General features: G+C 43.0%; 1 protein-coding gene and 1 pseudogene across 1 annotated transcript in view; one reads left to right on the top strand and one right to left on the bottom strand.

Moving 5' to 3' along the window:
- The window catches only part of TMEM163 (transmembrane protein 163), a 265,888-nt gene that overhangs the window by 94,721 nt on the left and 145,886 nt on the right, over nt 1-25,281 (bottom strand). The window contains exons 3-4 of the mRNA XM_049889215.1: nt 10,631-10,674; nt 9,205-9,296 (exon numbers count right to left, since the gene is read on the bottom strand). Coding sequence (XP_049745172.1) covers nt 9,205-9,296; nt 10,631-10,674 — 136 coding nt within the window. The remainder of the gene's footprint in view (nt 1-9,204; nt 9,297-10,630; nt 10,675-25,281) is intronic.
- Nucleotides 21,168-23,216, top strand: LOC126077879 (eukaryotic translation initiation factor 2A-like; annotated as a pseudogene).

Raw genomic sequence — 25,281 nt, forward strand, 5'->3', positions numbered from 1 at the left:
ACACAGATCAGATTTCTTTTGAGGGGGAAGGAACAAATTTGGGAGAATCAAGGACTAATCTTTCTTTTTATTGTCCTAAAGATATAACACATTTGCCAATTCAATGTTTTTTCACATGTACAATTTAGTGATATCAATTACATTAATCACATTGTGTAACTACCACCAATAATCATTGCCAAATTTTCTATGACCATTAACAGAAACTCACTGCTTCCTAAACCATGACTCCCCCTTAAAGAATAATCTTTCATCACCTCACTACACTACTGCCCCATGTTCTCGGGTGAAGACTAAGTTTATGAATATGTCGAAGTGCGTATTTATTTATTTTAGTTTTTCTTTGCAAATGATTTTATTCCAAGCTCTTGAAAAGCAAAACAAAACATCCTGGTGAACAATTTCAAATTATCCCAGTATGACAAAAAAATAGCAGTTTTTGAGTCAATTCCAACTCATGGTGACCCCATGTGTGTCAGAGTAGAACTATGCTCCAAAGGGCTTGCAATAGCTGATTTTTTAGAAGCAGATTGCCAGGACTTTCTTCTGAGGTACCTCTAGGTGAACTTGATCTTCTGACCTCTCTATTAGCAGCTAAGCGCATTAACCATTTGTACCACACAGGGGCTCCAGCATGACTAACTCTACTTTACCAAGTATGATATCCTTCTCCAGGGAATGATCCCTCCCAATAATGTGTCCAAAGTAAGTGAGACAAGTCTCGCCACTTCAATTTTCATGTCAATTCTAAGGCACTAGAAGCATTCTGGCTGTACTTCTTCCAAGACAGATTTGTTTATTCTTCTGGCTGTCCATGGTATATTCAATATTCCTTGTCAACACCATAATTCAAAGGCATCAATTCTTCTTCAGTCTTCCTTATTCATTGCCCAGCTTTCACATGCATATGAGGCGATTAAAAATACCATGGCTTAGGTCAGGCACACCTTACTCCTCAAAGTGATATCTTTGCTTTTTAATGCTTTAAAGATGAAAAATAAGCAACCTAACATCTTTTGAGCATATGCTGACGTTACATTCGATATTATGTTTAGTCTTCACTGCAGTGTGGTTGGTAGCTTCCCTAACTCTCCTTTCACAGGTGAGAAAACTGAGGTTTCCAAAGATAAAAACATCGCTTAAGGTCACAGACCAGGTGAGTGGCAGAGTGAAGCTTTGAAGAAGGACCAAGTCTACCCTTCTTGCACTGGCACATCCTGCCCACAGAACCACTCCTGTGGAGGGTTTCAGGTCCTTTTCACGGAAGTGCCTTCAGGAAAGGCTAAATCCAAACTATTCAAGCCAACAGTCACCGAAGGCATCTCTGAAGTTGTTTGCACTTCTAGTTCAGATCCTGTTCTTGAGTTAAAACATGTTCAAGAGCTCTGTAAAGTCAAGAGCACTATACAAATGTGAAGTAGACGAGATTTGCTTCCCCAGAGCCTCCGATTTAGATGCAGATCAAACACCCCATTAGAAGAGGGATAAATGGGGTCCTATTTAATACGATCTTGGTATAACTCATTGTCCTAGCAGCGCACGTAGATCAGACACCAAAAGCAAATCACCAATCCAACCATCTCTTGATTGAATCCATTAGTTTTCTTTTTCAGTCTCTGGAGCTACTTCCAAAAGCAGTGAGGGTGCCGCTGAAGCCAGTAATCAAAAGGCTGTCAAGCCATCCTGTCGACTGGTCGTTTTCAGGCTAAGGCATTTGGCTCAGCAAATTGGAAAAGAAAGCAGAGCAAGGACCCTGGATGAGAACCAGTGTGCCCTTGTGCCCTATTTATTTCACATGAGAAGATACACAAAGGATTGGTGCCTCTGTAAGAATATCCATTCCAAGCTCTCAAATGCACTTAGCAATATGCTGCTGTGCATGACGCCATTTGGAGATACATTTGGAACGGGAAAGCCACCTCCTGGGCTATGTGTTTGCCCCCGTGTTGCAGAATTGGGAGCCTGCCAAGGTGAGCAACACTTTCCACCTGCCTCCACCTCCATCTCAGTCAGCTGACTGATGCCCAAAGAGACAGCTGGGGCTGGGAGCTTCTGTGTGACCCCACCTGTGCTGCCATCATATGCAAAATGTCAGGTGCCCCCAAAGAGGGTCAAGCTGTACCTTTTGTGACAGGCATCCTGATGGCCCTCCCTCCACAGCTGACGGCAGCAGGAGACGGTACCTCCTGTGGCCTTAAACAACCTTACACGGTACACAGAGCCGAGAACAGCTAAGACAGGCGTGAAATTCCCTGTGTCATTTGGCCTCGCCAAGTTCCTCCTCCACTAATTTCTCCCCACGCCCCCCACCTCCAGCACCTCCTTCCTTCCCTCAATATATTTCTCTCATTGCCAAATACCCTGACCTGTGATTGATAAACAACTTTGTCACTGTGTTGTGCAAAATGACAGCCACTAGTCACATGTGACTGTTTAAATTAAAATTAAATAAAACAAAAAGTCCAGTTGCTCTGTCACTCTGGCTACCTTTCAAGGGCTCAATGACCACATATGGCTAGTGACTTCCTATTAGACAGCTCTGGTCTAAAGGGTATGTAAGGAAATGTCTACCCCTCCTTCCTCCCAAAAGGGATTCTCTTGCCAGCCTCCTTGGTATCCTCTCAGAGAGCTTTTACATACTGAAATAAGTGTGAGCGGATGCAAACCTCTTTGGTTAAAACAAATGGGAAAATACCATAAACACTGTTTTGCACCATACTTCCATGCCTTCTTCAGCTAGTACATGTTGGAGACCATTATATAGTTGTACAAATAGTGCTTAGTTTTTTCATTTATTTGTTTTTATGAGTGGCTGCATACCAATCCACTGTCACCAGGCCAGCCATCATCATCACACCCATGTTCCCACACCTCTCTGTACACTTCTTTGCAGCCCTATCCCCTTCCCTCCCAAACACTGTCACCTCAAGCCCAGGCTCCATATCCTCAAAGTCTGGTCTTCATTTTCACCTTCTTGCCCTAACAAAAACCTGGCTGCTTCCTGTGGAAGAAGCTTTCCCTACCTTTGAAATAGAGGCTGTTTAGTCTCTCTCGACCCACGTTCTCAGGGCCTCTTTGTTCCCCACGGCCACTTCCAAACCTGTTCTCCTGCTTTCCTCCTCAATATTCCCAGTTTTGTCATCAGACTAACCCACTCACTACACCTCCTTGTGGTCGTTACCCCGTCCCCCAAACCTCTTGGCCCTTCTCATTTATTTATTAATAACAAAAGCACCTGGCTCACTGTCTTCATCTCCTCTCCTAATTCTGCAAGCATTCCTGTAACCAGACAGAGCAGCCAGTCAACACCTGGCTCCACACATGCCTCTGGCCTTCTGTCTCCATCCTACCTACCTCAGCCGCCCACTCCCACTTGAAATCTATACCAATAAATGAACCACTTGTGAAATGTTGGTTTTTAGCATTCCACTCTTGGTTTCTTGTGTGTGTGTACGTGTGTGTGTGTTAGGTGAAAGTTTGCAGGACAAATTAGTTTCTTATTCAAAAATGTATACACAAATTTTTTTGTGACATTGGTTGCAATCCTCGCAATGTGTCAGCACTCTTCCCCTTTCCCTTTACACCCCGGGTTCCCTGTGTCCATTCCTCTAGGCCTCCTGTCCCTTCCTGCCTTCTTGACTTCGCTTTTGGGCAGGTGTTGCCCGTTTGGTTTTGCATACTTGATTGAACTAAGAAACACATTCCTCACATGTGTTATTGTTTGTTTTATATGGGACTGTCTAATCTTTGGCTGAAAGGTAGACTTCAGGAGTGGCTTCAGTTCTGAGTTAGCAGGGTGTCCGGGGACCATACTCTCAGGGGTTCCTCCAGTCTCTGTCAGACCAGTAAGTCTGGTCTTTTTTTTTTTTTTTGTGAATTTGAATTTTGTTTTACATTTTTCCCCAGCTCTGTCTGGAACCCTCTATTGTGTTCCCTGTCAGAGTGGTCAGTGGTGGTAGCCAGGCACGATCTAGTTCTTCTGGGCTCAGGCTGGTGGAGGCTGTGGTTCATGTGGTCCTTTAGTCCTCTGGACTAATATTTTCCTAATGTTGTCAGTTTTCTTCATTCTCCTTTGCTCCAAATGGGATGGGACCAATAGATGTACTTTAGATGGCCACTCGCAAGCTTTTAAGACCCTAGATGCTACTCACCAAAGTAGGATGTAGAACATTTTCTTTATAAACTCTGTTACACCAATTGACCCAGATGTCCCCTGAGAGCATAGTCCCCAGCCCTCAGGCCCCGTAACTCAGTCTCTCAAGGTGTTTGGATGTGTCCAGGAAGCTTCCACGGCTTTGCCCTGGTCAAATCGTAGCATCCCATTCTTTCATCCCACTCTTGAATTAGTATGTCTGCAACAATTATTGACCTAGTCAAGACTTCTAATCCACAGTCACTATTCATCAATCCTGCCGTAGTCCTCCCTCCCTCCTTGCCCAATTTGGATATTCTGGTCTAAAAATCCCTTTCTTGCAAACAACTTGACTCCCTGTCCCTCCTTCTATCATACTCATCCACTGAAAAACCCAACTATGAGTAAACATGATGGTCCCTCCTCACCACACCTATATTCCCAACCACTGGAAGGTGGCTAGGTAAATTTGGAGCTTTTTAAAAATAACTTTTGGGATGGCACAAATGGTTAAGCACTCAACTACTACTGAAAGGTTAGTGGTTCAAATCCACCCAAAGATGCCTTGGAAGAAAGGCCTGGTGATCTGCTCCTGAAAGGTCACAGCCTGGAAAACCCTAGAGAGCACAATTCTACCCTGACACACATGGGGTCACCATGAGCTGGAACAGACTCAACAGCAACTAGTTCTAGTTAGGTTACTGGGGCTATACTCTGTAGTGGTGAGGAAGGCACCATCTCTCTTCTTCTGAGCATCAAACACCACATTGCGTTCATAGTCAGGATACAGTCATTAGGGCAGCAAAGCCACGGATGCGTTCTCATTTCTGCACTGACAGTTCCAAGCTCAAGATATATCCTGAGATGTTGGATCCAATTCCGAAAAATAAGAGGAATCAACTAAGGCCCAGTTGGATATTTCCCCACTCCCTCTAACATTATTCTCTGGCAACTAATCGAAAACCAGTAGTTTTTCTAGCTATTCCCCTCATAACTCATTCAAGCTCCTTAATATGTAAGCATCTCAGCTGGCAGTGATCTCATGAATTTTTAACTTACATGGAATGAGGCAGAGATGAAAATTTTAAACCAAAGCCAACTATTTAGAGAATCCTGAATGACATTTTAATCCCTAGATTAATAATCTCCAAATGGATTAACTGGTATCATCATGTGACTAATCACCTGGGAATTATCAAAGCAACTCCTCTGTGAAATTCTGCCTTTTTGGTAACAAGATGGAGATAGAATTTTTTAAATGGTACCTGTTTTGGGATCATTAAAACCAATGAAACCAAAGGCCTTTCATGTCATCAGTCTTGATCTTGGAACAACTCCAGGCCGCTGGTGAATGCCTATGGAAATCCCAACACTGTCAAAAAGCCACACTACTTTGCGCTCAAGACTACCATGTAAGAAACTCATTTGGGCAGAAAGGAAATCCAAGAGAAAAGCAAAATACAAGAGAGAAATTGAAGAACTGTGAACTCAATTCCTTCTGAATTACAAATCAAAATTTCTAAAGGGACTATATTCTAGATTATTAACTCTAAAATAAGAGAGAAAAGGCAGAGAGAAAAGCTTTCTCTTTTGAAGGTGTTGTCCAAAAGAAATACATGTCATTTTAAATTTCTGGAAACCACATGGAAAAAATAAAAACAAGCAACATTAATTTTAATATAGTTTATTTAATCTGACACATCTAAAATATTCTCATTATCAGCATTTAATCAATATTTTAAAAAATTATTAATAAGGTATTTACATTCTTTTCCCTTACTAAGTCTTTGGACTCTGGCATGTATTTTACATATACGGCACATCTAAATTTGGATCAGCCACGTATCAAGCGCTTAAATATCCACTAGTAGTAGTGGCTCAGTGGTGGAACTCTGGCCTTCCATGCGGGAGACTCGGCCAACGCACCTCGTGTGCAGCTACCACCCATCTGTCAGTGGGGGCTTTTCTGTTATGATGTAGAACAGGTTTCAATGGAACTTCCAAGCTTAGACGGACTTGGAAGAAAGACCTGTTGATCTACTTCCAAAAATCAGCCAATAAAAGAAAACCCTATGGATCAAAATGGGGTCACAGGAGAGGGTGGTGTATTATTCCATTATGCATGGGGTCACCATGAGTTATAGGCCAACTTCACGACAGCTAACAACAGCAGCTACTATACCAGAGAACACAATTACAGAATTAATGAATTTGTGTTCTTCTGGCAGGACAGGGACTAGCTCTTGAAATGTGAGCCTATGTCTAGACTGGTCTCTCTAGCCTATACTCACATACCAGCCATCAACAGCTTGAGTGGCCGTATTCCCTACTTTTTTAGTTAGACCAGTGTTAATTTGACTTTGGTCATTATGGTACCATCATTTAAATCTTTATAAAACTAGTGTATTACTATGGTTTTCTTAATTTTTTTCAATCACAAATTGACTCACTTTTTTTTTTAATTAACCTCATCCTAAACAATATCATCTGGTATGTCATAGGTTCAATACTCTATTTTTCTTAGAAGAGCTAATGTACATCAAAAAAGATATTTAATATTTAAAAGAAGATTCTGTACCCTACCTAAAGCCAACACTGAACTGAACTAAAATTTGCTAGTGAATCAGCTATGGTGTCATCTTTCAAATGCTGTCTATTTGGCACACTCAGCCTCAGACGCAGAACTATCTGACTGCCCTAGCACCAAAGAGACATTGGTTGTTTGAGTATGACTTAACATCCTCATCAAGATTACCTTCTGTCTGGGTACCAATGCAAATCGCACCAAGAAGGCATTTGCTCATATTTAATCGTCCAAAAGCTGCAGAGCTGGGATAAAGCTCCAGCCCAGATGACCAGTGGTGGTTCTGTCCTAGGGGAGCTCCCTTAAAATTAACGACTGCTAAGGTGTGTTGAAGTACATGGCAAACACGGTTCAAAGTTACGATACAGGCAGTCCCCGACTTATGATGTATTCAAGTTACAACAAACCGCACTTAAAACCGTCTGCTTTTTGTACATCTTATCATTTTTTTTTATCATTAGTAATATGTGCTACATACAATGTTGCAGTGCGTAATCTGCTGATGTTATCATTCTCAGAAGTTCACTCACAGTTGTTCAATGTTATGATTTACAATGAAAAGATTTGCTGAAGCTTTTTCTAAAGTAAATCAGGGGCTTCCGTTCCTTGAAAACATGGACCCAAATACCGATTGCTTTGCTAAAGTCGATAGGCAGATTTGGGAAGCAGTGAGATATTACTGCAAAATAGACGAAGGAAAAAAAAAAAAAAAAGGACCATACAGACAACTATCACTAATTTTCTGACTAGAAACACCATCCACATTCACGGAGACAATCCAGATGATCCAGAAACTTCTACAAGTGGAGTTATTACTGTAACTGACAAAATGCCAGCATTGTCCAACTCTTCTTCATTGTTGGAGTAAATTTTTATGATTTGTGTATTTATGTATGTCTGTATTAAAATATGTCTGTAAGTTCATATGTAATGTTTCCAACCCCCAAAGACAAAAGTCAGATTTCTAAAGATACTGATAATAAAAGGCAATAATAATGAAAACTAAAAAAAAAAAAGTCAACTTATATCAGAACTGACTTATGACAGAGTCATCGGAATGGAACGCTGTCGTAAGGTGGGGACTACCTGTATGTGTATTAACTCATATAACCATCACAATAACCCTGTGAAGGAGATATTGCTGTCTTCCTTTTTTTCCTAAGGAGGAAACTGAGGTAAAGAGCAGTGGGCAGCATTCCCATGGTCAAAGAGCTAGCAAGTGGTGGAGCTGAGCTACGAATCCAAAAAAATCCAACCCTAGAACCTGAGCTCTTATTACCCTGGAGGCTATAAATGGCATAAAGAGATGGAAGTTGGAAAAGACGAATGCTTTATGGTTATAAACAGAAATCCCTTAAAGACAAATCATCACCCGTAGGATGTAGAGACTCAGTAAGTAATACCCTCTAATACAGAAAGGAATGGAAGATGAGAAGAATAATTCAGAATGCCCCCAAGGTGTCTTCTCTAATGTTTCAGCTCAAGAGGTTAGGAAAGGATCTAACAGTTTATTTGGTTGGTTCACTGAAGCATGGATTACGCAGTGGCCTACACTAAATTAAGTTGAAGTCCCAGACCTGCCTGGGTATATGGGAGTATAAAGTATCCAAAGGCTTAGGGAAATTGGCATGCTAGAATGAATTTATCAGGTTAGACCCACCAGATGTGCCCAGAGGACACACCTTCACCACAACAGTGAGGAGCAAATTTGAAAAGGGAACGCCAGCAACCTTGAAGACTGCTGTGATTGTTATTTCATGAAAGTCAGGTTTGACAGTGGGAACTGCCTTAACTGAATGAAGACACCTAACTACAATGGGGCTGATTGGACCCCATGGTTGGTAGGGGCCAAGTGGCAGCACTCAATCAACAAAGACAAGGTGGGCATGGTTACCATAATAGACAGCAGAGTCAAAGCAGTAATCAGAATAGCCTGACTCGTATGGATTTATGGCATTGGCTACTTACTCACGGTGTTCCTAGGAGTGAAACAGATGGGAAATCTGCTAAATATTTACTTGATCTATACAAGCAGAAGAATTCTAGGTCAAGTGAACAGCAGTCTAACTTGAAGCTCCAGAAGAGACAGCCATGGCCCCTCAATCAATTCCCAGGCTTAGCCAGTTTACAGAACTACAACCCCTTGGATGAAGGGGAGGCGGGCCTTCTGTAACTTACTTAGAAGGAAAGAAAAGAGCATGAAAATTCAGGGGAACAAAGATTTCAAAAACAGAATGAGGCAGAGGATGGATGGACCAATGAATGAGAAAAAAATACTCAAGGGCAGAGAAGAGGGAGTATTCTGAAAGTACACCCCGCCTCTCTGACCATCCCAGGAGATGCCCATCACATGGCTGATATTGTTCCAGCCACTCTCCAAGACAACTTTGGGACCTCCTTCTCATCACTAGGACTGAAGCTGCCGTGGACCTCACTTGCTAGGGTTCTGCAGTCTAGAAAAAGGTTAAAAAAAAAAAAAAACACTTACATGTATTCCCTGTGGGCAGAGTGCACGGCAGCTGCATTGCTGTAACGCCACAGGACAATCGCCGATGACAGGACGTCAAGGATGGCATCAAACTAGGAGAAGGAGACATGGCATTAGTGGTTTTCCAGAGTTAACAGGGCATGACTTTGAAGACACAGAGCAATGGGGCTGGGACTTGGAACACCTAAGCCATCAGAACACACTTCAGGGCAAAGAGGTTACCCATCCTAACAACGCAGGTCACTCATTACCCTCACAGAGGGGCCTGGGGAACGTGGAGCCCAGGCATGAGCATGCTTGTCTGGTGGCAGCACTGGGCCCTCCTCACATGGCTCCCACCTGAGAAGCTACACTCTTCCTTGCGGAGGCTCTGCTCCAGGGCCCCTGGCTCCCAGCACTCTAGAAATGTGGGGGTTACACTGTTCTAAAACACATAGAATTGATTTCCCCATAGCAGGCAAAATTACTCCAGCATTTTCCTGCACATCCCAAACAAAATATTCAAGGTGGGAAGGATTCAGTGTATCTGGCTCTTAACAGGATTACTATATCTGGGATCTAGAGGTGGGGGTGAGGGTCATCCAGGGGCTCCTGGAAGTTGGTCAACACTTTGAAGTTGTACACAAAATTCAATGCTTCTGTTTGTGTGAGTGAGAGAGGAGAAAGTTGGAGAGAAGTAGGGAAGGCAGAAGGAAGTGTGTGTGTGTGTGTGTTATGCACTTTCCTAAAAGTCCACATCTTCAGAAGATTCTGAAAAGAATCCACAACACACCTAAAACATTAAGTTCTTTAAGTTTCCATAACAAAGGGAGGAAGTGGAGTGGAGACAGGAAGACACACCCTCAGTTACAGTAAATCCTAAAACTACACAGGAGGGATGTCTCAAGGAGCCCTCTTTATGAGCCATTGCACCACAATGCATTTTCATTTGGAAAATTACAAGCACTCTCTTGAAGGAGGCATAGGAAACCCTACCCAATCTTCAGCATACCTAACCTGCAAAACAGCTTGCGAGACCTGCTTCCTCTAAGCAGTTCCTACCGGGTTACCCCTACCTGGGTAACCTGACATATCTCAGCCTGAGCGGCCTCAGTCTTAACTCCCAATACCTCTGCCTCCACCAGCACAATGCTTTACTCCAGCTTGTGCTCATTTTCAAGCCTACAACTTGAGAGGATAAAAGGGCTAAAACCTCTCAAACATCCTGGCAACCAGATGTAGGAAGATGTGGTTCCATTAATCTGTGCTTGAGAATACACAGTCTCAACGCAGTTGGTTTCTATTAAAGTAGGAAGTAGTAAAGAGTGTGTTCGTTATGCTAAGCTCTCCTATGCTAATCAACCTCTTATTTGAGGGCCCAGGGTGAGACCAGTGGGCTCAGGAAAAACGAGCGAAACTTCACAAAAGTACATTTCAGGTTACTTACTGCAAACCCGAAAGAAGAGGCGCTGTACCTCATAACGGAGACAGCTAAAAAGAAAGAAAATATTATTCAGAATATTTTAAGACCTCAAGGATATTTTCTCTCATTTGTGAGTATATTAATATACTTGATACAGCCTTATAAATATCAGTGCCAAGCTCCAAGGGAATAAAATTAAAAATTCACTGTACATGTAAAATCTGAGAATTAAAAAAAAAAAAAAATGAAGCGTGAACTGAAAAGATTTCCAGTCTCCACCTGCAACAACTTCCTTTCCCCTGGGTTCTGAATCACCAGGAGGCCAAATTCAGAATGAAAATGCTTGAGCAGTTGTCAATCAAATGACTTCTCTGACTTTGAGAATTTAGTACCTGGGAATAGAGAACTGGGAACTACACTCAGCTTTCAAAGTGAAACAGCAACCATCAAAACTGTTCTGATAATAGTATAATTAGCATTGGTATCTACCTGCACATGCCATTGCTAACATAGCTGAATAAAATCTCTTGCCTCCCAGAGCTTCAAATCAAATGTAAACCTCAATGATGCTGTTTAGAAAAACAATAACAAATAATCTTAGGTTAAGTAATGTTGGTGTTGTCAGCTGTCATCAGTTCAGCCCCAACTCATGGCAATCTGATGCACAACAGAAAGAAATACTGCCTGGTCCTGTACCAGCCTCATGATCAGTTGCTGATAGGACCATTACGACCTACAGGGTTTTCTGTGGCTGTTTTTCAGAAATGGATCGCCAGGCCTTTTTTCCTAATCCATCTAAGTCTGGAAATTCCACTGAAACCTGTTCAGCATCACAGGAACACACAGCCTCCTGTGACAGACAGATGGTGGCTGTGCTTGAGGTGCATTGGCTGGGAATCAAACTTGGGTCCTCTGCAGGGAAGGTGAAAATTCTACCGCTGAACCACCACTGCCCCAGATTAAATAATAGATGTCCAAAAATGTAGATGTCACAATTATAATTTAAAATATTATTACCTATATTCAAAAAGGAGCCCTGGTAGCAAAAGGTTGGCAGTTCAAATCCACCAGCCACTCCTTGGAAACCCTACGGGGCAGTTCTACTCTGTCCTATAGGGTTGCTATGAGCCCGAATAGACTCGACAGCAATGGTTTTTTATACTAAAAAATGTATCTACCTTTTTGGAGGCCAAGTCCGTTGAGTAGCACTTTTGTCTAATTCTCTAGTCTGTTCTGTGCCTAAGCAATATTCAGCCTCAAAGACTGTTACCAATTTGACTTAATAAAGGCATATCTCCAAATAAAACCAAATTTAACAATCATACATCTACCCTCCAACAAGGAATGAAACCCTCCCCTAAGGGTGGGCAGAGCTTTGAAATGGGTTGTTCCCAGGCACTGGCTGCTTTTTGTTCACATGTTGCAACTGCCCACTCATGGACTGAGAGAAGCATGGGGGTAAGGCACTGAGGTTGATACATATTTGGATTTCCATTCAGCTCACCACAACTTCCCTTCTCTCAGACGTACTCTCTGCCCTATACACACTCCAGGAAGAGCTCATGACAGCTATGTTTGTGTTCCTGCCCCCGTTCCCAGCAGCGAGTGGATTAGACCAGGGGGTCACACAACTCAATATGGACCAAACATCTTTCATTTTCTGTGAATGAGGAATTGACACTGAGAGAAAGTCTAGTTGGTCAACTTATGTTTCTTGAACTGAAATTTGTAAACACTGGAGCTGGGGTTGGCCACCATTTGCTATTGGGACAGAAAGACAAGTGTAGGCAAACACAGCACTGGGGCAAGAGATAACCACTTGCTTCCTCGTGTTGCCACACCCTTTCTGAAACTCAGCTACATTCCAGTCCTCAGGTTGTGTGAGGGAGAATACAAAAAAATCCAAACTGCTGCCTTTGAGTTGATTTCAACTCATGACAATCCCATGTACTAAAGAGTAAGACTGTTCCATAGGGCTTTCTTGGGCTGTAATCTTTATGGAAACAGATCGTCAGGCCTTTTTTCCATGGCACCACTGGGTGCATTTGAACCACTAACTTTTAGGTTAGTAGTCAAATGCAAACCATTTGTGCCACTCAGTGTTTGACTTGAACTGTTGTTGCTCTTAACTGGTCTACAGAGAAGGGAAAAAGGAGAGAGGCTTTCAGGCACCACGGGCATGGTGGTGGGACAAGGCATCAGGACCTTCCCAAAGAACATCAACTCATGGGCCATGTTGACATGTGCGAAAATGGCATCTAACCCCTCACAGGATTGCCCTGAGCACTGAGATGCCCTATAAAATACTAAGCCTGCACACAGAAGACCAGTTAATACAACTATTATTCGAATTTACGCACCAACCACTAAGGCCAAAGATGAAGAACTGAAGATTTTTACCAACTTCTGCAGTCTGAAATTGATCAAACATGTAATCAGTATGCATTGATAATTACTGGTGATTGGAATGCGATAGCTGGAAACAAAGAAAAAGGATCAGTAGTTGGAAAATATGACCTTGGTGACAGAAACAATGCCAGAGATCACATGATAGAATTTTGCAAGACCAACGACTTCTTCATTGCAAATACCTTTTTTCACCAACATAAACAGCAACTACACACATGGACCTTGCCAGATGGAAAACATAGGAATCAAATCAACTATACCTGTGGAAAGAGATGATAGAAAAGCTCAATATCATTAGTCAGAACAAGGCCAGGGGCTGACTCTGGAACAGATCATCAGTTGCTCATATGCAAGTTCAAGTTGAAACTGAAGAAAATTAGAAGTCAACGAGAGCCAAAATACAACCTTGAGTATATCCCACCTGAATTTAGAGACCATCTCAAGAGTAGATTTGATGCATTGAACCATTGATGACTGAAGACCAGATGAGTCATGGAATGACATCAAGGACATCATACATGAAGAAAGCAAGAGGTCATTAAAAAGACAGGAAAGAAAGAAAAGACCAAAATGGGTGTCAGAAGAGACTCTAAAACTTGCTCTTGGAACGTCGAGTAGCAAAAGTGAACAGAAGAAATGAAGTAAAAGAGCTGAACAGTAGGTTTCAAAGGGCAGCTCAGTTATTCTCCTTGAGTATGTGCTACAAGGAAACCCTAATGGCGTAGTGGTTAAAAGGTACGGCTGCTAACCAAAAGGTCTGCAGTTTGATCTACCAGGTGCTCCTTGGAAACCTTATAGGGCAGTTCTATTCTGTCTTATATGGTCAATATGAGTTGGAATCAACTTGACAGCAACAGGTTTGGTTTGTTTCAGGTTATAATGATTTAGTCTGAGTTATCCGATAATCACAGGCATTGACAGAGTGGGTTACAGATTTCAAGGTGGCTGGCTCATTTCATTACACTGAGAAACACAAGGAATTTTGTTTCAGAGACTCTGGAAGCAACCACAGAACACAGCCACCGAATGGTGGAGTTTCCCTGACTCAATCAGAGCCAAGCGTCATGATTTCAACACTCTCAGAATTATACTAGAAAGTTCTGTCTGTGTGAGTGAGTTAAGCTCGCCAAATGGATGAGGTAACCTAGAAGACAAGTGGAATATTAATATCGTTCCATTCCCCATGCACCAAGGGAAATGAAACCAAGAGCGCTCCAGGCTAACCCAGAGTGCTTAACAGAAGGGAGGATTAACATGTACCATTTACTTATAAATTGGCTCCATCTAATTTCCTTGGTGAGATGGAAAGAGGAAAATGCCAAAAATTGCGTGGGGAATTGAGGTACACTGAAGGGCCCTACACACTGCTTTGGCTCCAGCAGCTTCCCTTCATGGGCAACTCCTCGTTCTTGCTACTAAATAACAGCAAATAGTCAATAGCATGAGGGCAGTGGGGGTTCACTTGCAGAAGCCGCGCCTTCCCTGTGGGAGACGCTGGTCTGAAACCTGGCCAGTGTATCTCATGCACAGCCACCGCTTGTCTGTCACTGAAGGCTTGTGTGTTGTTATAACCCTTTCAATATCCAATTATTGTTTGCTTTGAATTTTTTGTTGATACCATATGTTTTCATTAATGGAATGCATACCGAATCATTGAGCATGTTTGAACTTTTGGCAGGTACTATGGATTTTTTCTTACCTCATCCCACCAATCCTGTCCTCAGAGTCCAGAGGTTCATCTGTGCACCAAAAATTCTACCCCCTCCCAGAGTCCAGTGGTACATATGTGTACCAAAAACTTTTTATCAAAATCCATATTCTTCATACTGAAAACACTGATGCAGCACCACCTCATGCAATACCCTATAAAAAAAGGCAATTTGCAGGATACGCCTGTTTCTTCTGTTTCAAACAGTTATAAGGTCCACGCCTTGCAGCAGCACGCACTATAAGGGGGAAAGCAGCTTTCCAATAAACCCCAGAGCTGGAAAATGTAGGTGGTCGCTATACGTACCTTGGGATCACGAAAGAGATAATGCTGAACAGGTTTCGGCGGAACTTCCAGACTAAGACAAACTAGGAACAAAGCCAATATACTTCTGAAAGTAACCCAATGAAAAGTCTATAGATCACAATAGTCCTGGGGTCACTACAAGTGGGGGGCCAACTTGACGGCAGCTAACAACAGTCATTAGCCCAGGACCCAAATGGAAGGTCAGCAGGCCTTTTAGGAATTTCTGGAGTGTCAGGTAACAACTTAATTTCTTTGGCCCATAACTCATCACAACACATCCTAATTCTGGGATAACAACAAACTCAAGAGAAAGGATCAAATTGGTTTTGGTGGTCCCTGCCCCACAGAAAGATAAAGCAATCTGCGAAGTTTTCATCAAGACATGGCCAACATCCTTCACAGTGAAAATGAGTTTCACTTGAAGAAAGGCAGGCCTGGGCCAGAACAAACCACCCAGGGCAGAGATGATGAGGCAGGAGCCTCTTGAATCCCACGTACACTTAGTTGAGTGTGGCTAGAAGCCACTACAAACCAAAAAAAAAACAAACCCATTGCCATCGAGTCAATTCCAACTCATAGTGACCCTACAGTACAGGGTAGAACTGCCCTACAGGGTTTCCAAGAAGTGCCTGGTGGATTCAAACTGTCGGCCTTCTGGTTAGCAGCCCTAGCTCTTGACCACTATGCCACCAGGGTTTCCAAAAAGCCACTACAGGTCCAACAGAAGTCCAGCAGTGTCTTTAATTCAGGTGCTGTATTCAACAGTGAACAACAGAGAAGGGCCCTTTGACCTCACACAGTTATGCTGCAAACTAGCCACGTCCACAAAGAGACAGGCAGTCAGGTGACTAGGGCAAAACTCTCCTAGGAAGCTGTTCCTGGGTCAAGGCAGAGGCCACCAAGCGGAAGGTAATGAAGCCACTGAGCCATCAGCCTGTTTTACAAACCACAGCTGACCTGGAGTGGAGTGCTCACTGACCATCAGCAGCCTCCAAATTTGTCTGGATAGAACTGTTACTAGAATTCCTCAAGGAAATGTTCAAGAGTGTCTGCTCCTCGCATGTAGAACCTGTTGTCATTTTAATATGCACTCGGGGAGCCGACAAGGCATGCAATTAAAGGCTACCGGGAGCCTTATCCCATTCCACACAGAGTTGTGGCCTCTGCTTCCCACCTCTTACTCCACCTTGGTGAGTGGAAATGGATCGCCATTTGATTAGACTGGACTTAAAAAAAAAAAAAAAACACCACCATCGAGTCGATTCTGACTCATAGCGACCCTGTAGGACAGAGTAGAACTGCCCCATAGAGTTCCAAGGAGCACCTGGTGGATTTGAACTGCCGACCTCTTGGTTAGCAGCTGTAGACTGGACTTACACACCCAAAAATGCACATCTAGAACGCAACTTGGATCCTCTCTCTTTTCCCACCTTCCGTTTCTTTTTTAACTAAGATACCAAAAACCAAAACCAAACCACATGCCGTCGTGACAGTTCCAACTCATGATGACCGCATGTGTGTCAGAGTAGAACTGTGCTCCATAGAGCTTTCAGTGGCTGGTTTTTCAGAAAAAGATAGCCAGGCCTTTCTTCCAAGTACCTCTGGGTGGGTTCAAACCACCAACCTTTCAGTTAGTAGCTAAGTATGCTATTTGCATCATGCAGGGACTCCTAAGGAAGACACAGAGCTTTTAAAATGTTCATGTGCAAAATGAAGCTCTGTTGTTTGTGAGCTCTCCTCCAAGGGACATATACCTTCCCTACCTTCAGACTATGTAATTTAGATGGGATGGCATTACCCCTAGTCATTCCATGGCCAAAGTTAACAACTCAAAGATGGGCACAATTTAATTTGAGCCAATGAGAATCTGCACCAGATTTTTTTGCTGAAAACACTGGGAAGGGGGTATCTTTCTAAGAGGATATTGACGAGCTGATAGGATGACAACCTGGTACTGCAGGTAGCAACTCTGCCCTAAATTGGGTAAAGGCTGCCTCAGAATGAAGCTGCACACAGGAAAGCAGATATTAAAGACAAGACAGACAGGTCAGACTCTTGTTGACATTGACTAAATCTCTAGAACCAACCCTGCCTGAAATCTACCCCTCTCCTTTTCAAATATGTAAGCCAATATTGTGGTTGTTCGCTGCCATCAAGTGGGCCCTCGATTCATGGTGAACCCGCACAATGGAACAAAATGCTGCCCGATCCTGGGCCATCCCCGTGATCGGTTGAAGAATGGGCCCTCGATTCATGGTGAACCCGCACAATGGAACAAAATGCTGCCCGATCCTGTGCCAGCCCCGTGATCGGCTGAAGAATGGGCCATCATGATCCACTGGGTTTTCACAGGCTGATTTTCTCAAGTAGATCACCAGGCCTTTCTGCCTAGTCTGTCATGGTCTGGAAGCTCTGCTGAAACCTGTTCAGCATCCTAGCAACACGCAAGCCTCCACCGACAGACGGGTGGTGGCTATGCACAAGGTACACTAGCTGAGAATCAAACCCAGGTCTCCCAAATGGAAGGGGAGAATTCTGCCACTGACCCACCACTGCCCCCGTGTGTGAACCACTAATTTCCTTAATCCGGTTTGAGCTGAGTCTGTATCACTTGCAGCCAATGCATCTTAATGCCATATAACTTGCCCCAGTAATATTACAGTGAAGAATTTCTTCTAATTTTAAGAAATGGAAAAAACTTTTTAGACACCCAAAGGTTCACAAAAGGGTCATGTGATTTATCACAGCAAAACACTGGATACAATCTAAATGTCTGGTAGTAGGGCGATGATTAAAGTAAGCTTCCTTTCAAAGAATAGGCCATACGTAGCCATTTAAAAAGGAGCCCTGGTGGCACAATGGCTAAGGCCTCAGCTGCTAACCAAAAGGCTGGTGCTTGGAACCCACCAGGCACTCCATGGGAGAAAAGATCTGGCAATCTGCTTCCGTAAAAATTACAGCCTAGGAAACCCTGTGGGGCAGTCCTGCTTTGTGCTATAGGGTCACCGTCATGGGTTGAATTGTGCCCCCCCAAAATGTGTATCAATTTGGTTGGGCCATGATTCCCAGTATTGTGTGATTGTCCTCCATTTTGTGATTGTAATTTTATGTCAAAGAGGATTTGGGTGAGATTGTAACACCCTTACTAAGGTCACACCCCTGATCCAAAGTAAAGGGAGTTTCCCTGGGGTGTGGCCTGTACCACCTTTCATGCCATCTTACAAGAGACGAAAGGAAAGGAAAGCAAACAGAGAGTGGGGGACTTCATACAACCAAGAAAGCAGTGCCAAGAGCAGAGCCGCCCTTTGGAACCGGGGTCCCTGCATGAAGAAGCTTCTTGTCTCGGGGGAAGATTAAAGATTGATAAGGAGGCCAACAGAGAGAGAAAACCTTCCCCTGGAGCTGATGCCCTGAATTTGGACTTTTAGCCTACTTTACTGTGAGGAAATAAACTTTTCTTTGTTAAAGCCATCTACTTGTGGTATTTCTGTTACAGCAGCACTAGATGACTAAGACAGTCACTATGAGTCAGAATCAACTCTAGGGCACACAACAACAAGAGTCATTTAAGAATGTTTACAAACAGCACTGTTGGTTAGTGCTTACATTAGCATACTAGGTAGAATAATGACAACAATAATAAACATACAGATGGTATGTTGGGTGCCATGGGTGCCAGGTTCCATAGGAAAGGACAAGGTTGGGTCAGGGGGATTGGGAGTTCCGACCGGTGCAGATGAAAACTGAATGGGGATATCAGAAGAAGCTTCATTAAGAAAGTGACATTTGAACCAAGACTTGGAGGTGAGGGAATAAACCATGAAATTACCTAGAGGAAGAACATTCCAGATGGTGGGAAGAGTCAGTGCAAAGACCCTGAGGCAAAAGAGCCTGGCAAGTTTAAGACCATTTTATCTGAAGCAAAAGGGAGCAGGAGGAGAGCTATGTGAGATAATAAACGTCCTTATTGTTTTAAGCAAAAAAAAATTGGTAGAAAAAGGGCAGGATACAAGATGATATATGTAATATGACTAACTTTACAGTACAACAATGTTTTTTAAAAAAGCCTCAAAAACAACAGGAAAAAAATTCCCCCAAATGATAATTGTGGTTAATCTTTGGGAGGTAGGAATGTTTGAGTGGATTTCTTTCCTTTCTACTTTATTGAATTTTCCATAGTTTCTACAAAGACCTATGTAACCACTGAAATCAGAAAAAGGAATTAATTTTACGTGGGAAAAAAAAAAAGTTATCCAACCATGAAAATACAATCAAAGATCTGTGAAAGAGCACTCTAAAACTGAGGCACTTGACATGACTAAAATGGCCCCTGCTTCTGCTTTTTGGAGTACGTGACCCATGACCACACGCTTGACCAAGATAACTTGTTCTCTAACGTTCTGAGGTGGTCCACTCAGATTGTTGCGAGAACCAGCTCTGGAACGCAGGAAACTGAGGCTAAGTTTGAGTACCTCAGCCAGTAGAAATTCTTGATAAATAGTCATACGAGAGCACACTGAACGTCAACCAATCAAATGTACCCCTGTACTCTTTCCAACCTTGTACAAAGTTCTGCAAATCTGAATATAAAGGACGTACGTTTTGGAATACCATTTTGAACTTTAATTCTGGCGCTTCCTGATTTGCAAATCTTTGAATCTAAATAAAACTCTTCTTTTATTCCACAGAAACTCTGTTTCATTTTTAACAGGGCTAAAAGAGAAGAGCAGAAGCGAGATTTATGATGCACATTTAGGAGCAGGCCACACTGTGAGCTCACAAATGCTTGTGGCTAACAGAAAGGCCCACTACCACACATGTCTTTATTACTTCTAAGTTTCTGAAATCCATCTTCCTAGACCAAATCACGTACAAGCATGGGGAGCTAAGGCCCCAGAGAGTTCATGGGAGGTCGGAGGGTCAGACAAGCCAGTTTGCGGAACACAAGCAAAATGTCACTCCCAGTCTGAGGGGCCTCCTGCCTCCCAGGTTTTTGCTTGTCCTGCACTCCACTTTCATTCACATGTCAAGGGGGTCATGCCAGCTACACTCCCAGAAGCACCCACACAACAGAAGTCTTAAATAAATATTTATCCAGGTCTGGTTAAAGACCAGACCTTCTTTAGCTAAGTCACACTCCCACCAGGCCAGAAAGCCCATCAGCTGGAAACTCAAATTCAAACAGAAAGACAGCTGGACAATGGACAAGACCCAGGCAACCCATTGTTAGAGCAAGGCCAAATGCAAATCACGCAGCTGAATAAGCAGGCTTGCAGGGCGGCTGGTGGAAGGCTCAGACAAAGCGCCTCGGAAATGTGCAGAGAGGTGAGGATGCCAGCAAGGTGATCAATGTAGAGATCCCCTCAACAACGTCAAACAAAGAATGCCATTTCAATTGCATGCTCGATTTATAGCAACAATGAGGTACCATCTGTCATTCTCTCCAACTCAGGCAATAATTATCTTGAGCCTTAGCACTCTTTAGCAATACCCCAGGCTCCATAACACCTCCAAGTTGCTAAATTATGTGACCAGCAAAGCTCCGTTAATAAATCAATCCCACTTTAATTAGACTGCCTCTAACACTCAGACGCCTGGCAACCAAGTCGCCAACAGCCAAGTAGTTGATCCAACTTGAGAACCTATCTTTCCGACATCCACGCTTCTGCTGGAGCTTCTAGTGCTTTCAGGGACCTGGGCAGCAGCAGAAGTGGAATTAAGAGAGGTCAAAATTGATTAATATATGCTCTAACTCACTTCACAGAAACTCTCCCACTCAGACACAAGACTATGAAGCATTAAAAAATCAGTAACAGGATGTTGAATGCAGTCACTACCAAAGGCGAAGGGGAAAAGCAGTCTGGAAAACAAACAACGCCTCCACTGCCGACTTAGGCCATTAAAGTGCCTGTCTTCAACAGCAGCACAGTGATTACGTTTTTTTTTTTTTTTTTTTGCCAGCCTAGACTAGAATTTGCAAAGGGTTGCTGCCTCAGAATTGGCTTCTAACGTTTTTAAATCAGGAGACTTAAGATTAAAAAAATAAGTGCATAAACAAAACCCTGAATTTCTGGCTCCTCTAGAAAAACTCTGACAATCTGCTATGCCCTTCCCTGGCTGGCCCTTCCTCCTGCATCTATGGGGGCCTCGTGGTGCCAGCGCTACAGCATCAGAGCCAGTTGGCCTCACTTCCAAGGTCTGTCTGGCCCTTGAGGGCATCTAGCTGACCCAGCAGGCTTTGAGAATGGGACCCTGATCTAACCCCTGAGCAGCTTGAGGAACAGAACAGTAATTCAGCTTCCTATCTGTAATTCACAGCAAAATGCCTGCTAAGTAAACGTACATGTTGCTGCGTGAACAGTACCATCCAACATTTGCTACTATAATGTGTAGCTCTCAGTGAATTACAAAGAACTGTGCATAAACCAGGGTCTCAAAGCCGGTACCATTCTTTGAGCTCTTTGTCTTCCAGACAACCTTGGGAGTCATTAATTAGTCCCAGGTGGGCTATTTCTCATGCAGACCTGATGTGCTCAGAGTAGAACTGTGCTCCACAGGGTTTTCAATGGCTGATTTTTTGGAAATAGATCACCAGGCCTTTCTTTCAAGGCACTTCTGGGTGGACTTGAACCTCTAACCTTCTGGTTAGTGACCTTGTGCATTAACTGTTTGTACCACCCAGGGACTCCAAGGGCAGGCTAACCCTTGCCAAAACCACAGGAATGATCCTGGGATTCTCTCTCTCTCTTTCACAGATCAAGACATGGTCAGATACTATACAGTCAGTCCCCCAAACCGTACCCATAATAATCTGTGTAACCCACAGCAAGAGTACGCTTGAACTGTGAGCGACCACCTAGGATACTCCACTGGTCTCACCCCTTCGGAAGCAAGGAAGAATGAAGAAAACTAAAGACGTAAGGGAAAGATTAGTCCAAAGGACTAATGAACCATATCTACTACGGCCTCCACCAGGCTGAGTCCAGTACAAGTAGATGGTGCCCAGCTACCACCACTGACTGCTCTGACAGGGATCACAATAGAGGGTCCCGGACAGAGCTGGAGAAAAAGTAGAACAAAATTCTAACTCAAAAAGAAAGACCAGACTTGCTGGCCTGACAGAGACTGGAGAAACCCTGAGAGTATGGCCCCCGGACAACCTTTTAGCTCAGTAACGAGGTCACTCCTGATTTCACCCTACAGCCAAAGATTGAATAGGCCCATGGAACAAAACGAGACTAAAAGGGTACACCTGCCCTGGGGCAGGGACTGGAAGCCGGGAGGAAACAGGAAAGCTAGTAATAGGGAACCCAAGGTTGAGAAGAGAGAGTGCTGACATGTCGTGGGGTTGTTAACCAATGTCATAGAACAATGTGTGTACTAATGATTTGATGAGAAACTAGTTTGTTCTGTAAACCTTCATCTAAAGTACAAAAAAAAAAGAATGGGTTCAAGATTTGGCATTACACTGGCTCTGTCTTACACAAGTATGACATGCCATCAAATGCAGAAATACGCAGGTTTCTTGGCAGCCATTTCTAGATGGGATATTTCCAGCAAAAACAGTAACTTACTCAGCAGTTCCAAGTGAGGTACCTAGAGAGGAATCTAAAGTTGTAACAGCTTATAAATTCCCAGCTTGAAGAAAAAACAGTCATCGATTCTAAACTGCATGAGGAGGAACCACCTCAGAATAGGAAACCACAATCTGGAAGTGATAAGCCATTATCAAAAACAGCCCTTAAAAATCAACGAAAACATAAAGCTAAGAAAGCTGCAAAACAGGAAGCAAGAAGTAACAAGAGTCCAGATTTGGCACCTCCTTCTTTTTTTTTTTTTTTTTCTGCCCCACAGAGCACACCATGAAATACTGCCTCACGATCAGCTTCTGGAGACCTTGAGATAGACAAAAAGGTCAAGAACCTAAAGAGGAAACCGAAAGCAATTAAACGACTGAAAGAACAAGCAGCAACTGGAAAACAACTAGAAAAAAATCAGCTGGAGAAAATTAAAAAAGAGAAAGGCCTTCTCCGGGAGCTGGAGGATTTGGAATTGAGTATTTCTGTATCAGTGCCAGATACCAGTGCAAACACACCTTTTGTTAAACCCATTGTCTTACAAGGGATGTCTATGTGCCCACACTTAATGCTCATCTGTAATTTTAATCATTTCTCCAAGATTCTATAAATGTGTGTAATTATTTAGTAATGTAGAATTGACTTTTCTTACATCCTGTATCATGTCACTACACAATAGAGAAAAGGGACATATTAATTTTTTGGCTAAGCTTGACAGATTGAAAGACAAATGTCACTGTTTTTCAGTAGAAGACAATATTTACCATATAAGTGAATAAAAAACATTTTAAATAAATAATAATAATAAAAAGACTAGGCTTGAAGAGGTTAGAAAAAACTGCCCTTGAGCTTCTGCTGTGGGGGCAGGGAGTGTCATTTGATAGTGTCCTGGGCCACTTTAGGAGTCCCTGGGTGGTGCAAATGATTAACATGCTCAGCTGCTAACCGAAAGGTTGGAGGTTCTAGTTCACCCAGAGGTGCCTTGGAAGAAAGGCCTGGCAATCTACCTTTGAAAAATCAGCCATTGAAAACCCTAGGGAGTACAGTTCTACTCTGACATTCGTGGGGCCGCCACGAGTTAGCGTTCACTTGAGGGCAATTGATTTGGGCCACTTTTCAATGAAAGATCCATTTGCACGCAGATTATTAGCACAGCTATCAAGTGAGTAAGTAGTCTGCTGCTTCCCAAGTCTAAGTTCCTCCCAAGCCTGGCCAGGCATCCTCTGACTGCACTCTGCCCCTTCCTGCAACCCACCCTCTCCAGACCAACAGTAGCAGCATGAGCTCTTGGATCATACCTTCGTTCAATAAACAAACACTTATTGAGCATCTCTAGCATCACCACATGCCATATGCTGTCCCGAAAAGGGGATACAGTAGTTACATGCCCAATAATCTGAGGAGACACACCCTTTAAAGCCTGACCTAAAAACAAACCTGTTGCATTGATTCCGACTCAAAGTAACCCTATAGGACAGAGTAGAACCGACCCATAGGGTTCCCAATGTTATAAATCTTTACAGAAGCAGATCACCACATCTTTCCCACGGAGCAGCTGGTGGGTTTGAACCACTGATCTTTCAGTTAGCAGCTGACTGTTTTAACTGCTGTGCCACCAGGGCTTCTTTAAAGCCTGAACTATTCCTTAATCACCGAACACTGCTAAATTAACCTAATAAATGGAGCTTTTATTGGAGAGATAAACAGAAGTAGGGAAAAGATTTATAGAACAGAAACTTTCCATTTGTTTTCTGTAGCCTTTTGTTCTGAGTACCTGTGTGTTGCTGGGAATTTGAAACTTGTTTCTAAGTAAAACTTTGTTCTCAGTCTCTCATATCTAACTTGGCTCAGTGCCCCTTTTCTGGCACCCAAACCTTCCTGTCCCCACTGCCCTTAACTTTTGCCACACAGAAATGATCTTTATGTCCTCCTACCAACCAGATTATAAAATCCTAAAGTCAGGGGTTACATCATATTGATGTATCTCCATGGCCTATAAAAGCACCAGTACACAGTCACAGCATAGTCAATGAATGCTTATTGAACTAAACTGAACAGGACTTGAGGAATTTCTAAACCTCCATAATAATGTCTGGTCTTTATTTAACATGCAATGATTAATCCACGCCAGAAGAAAAAGGTAATGCTATGGGCAACTAGAAGTAGCAATGACATGGATATTCTCACTCAAGGTCATCATCGCCAGGGCACTAAGAGAGCCCTGGAGCCCTGGTGGTACAATAGTTAAGCACTCAGCTGTTAACTGAAAGGTTGGCAGTTCAAATTTACCGAGTAGCTCCACAAAAGAAAGACCTGGCAATCTTCTCCCATAAGGATTACAACCTAGAAAACCCTATGGGGCAGTTCTACACTGTCATATGGGGTTGCTATGAGTAGAAAATCAACTTGAAGCATCTAACAGCAATAAGATGGCCCTTGGCCTGTCCCTCTGACCATCATACTACCTCTTTGGTTTAAAGAGCTACCAAATAAACATTTTAAAGAATAGGACACATTGTGAGGATGAGAGATACACAGAATAAGGCTTCAAAGACTTGGCTTAAAGAACTGGTGTTGAATAAATATTTGTTCATTTGAGCTGAATCAAAAGCCATTAGTAGGCTGCTAACATTATCATTCAAGAAAAAAGTTAAATGTAGTGGAATAAAGGCCTT

This window comes from Elephas maximus, chromosome 6 (genome assembly GCF_024166365.1).
Source record: "Elephas maximus indicus isolate mEleMax1 chromosome 6, mEleMax1 primary haplotype, whole genome shotgun sequence".
Lineage (NCBI taxonomy): Eukaryota > Metazoa > Chordata > Mammalia > Proboscidea > Elephantidae > Elephas > Elephas maximus.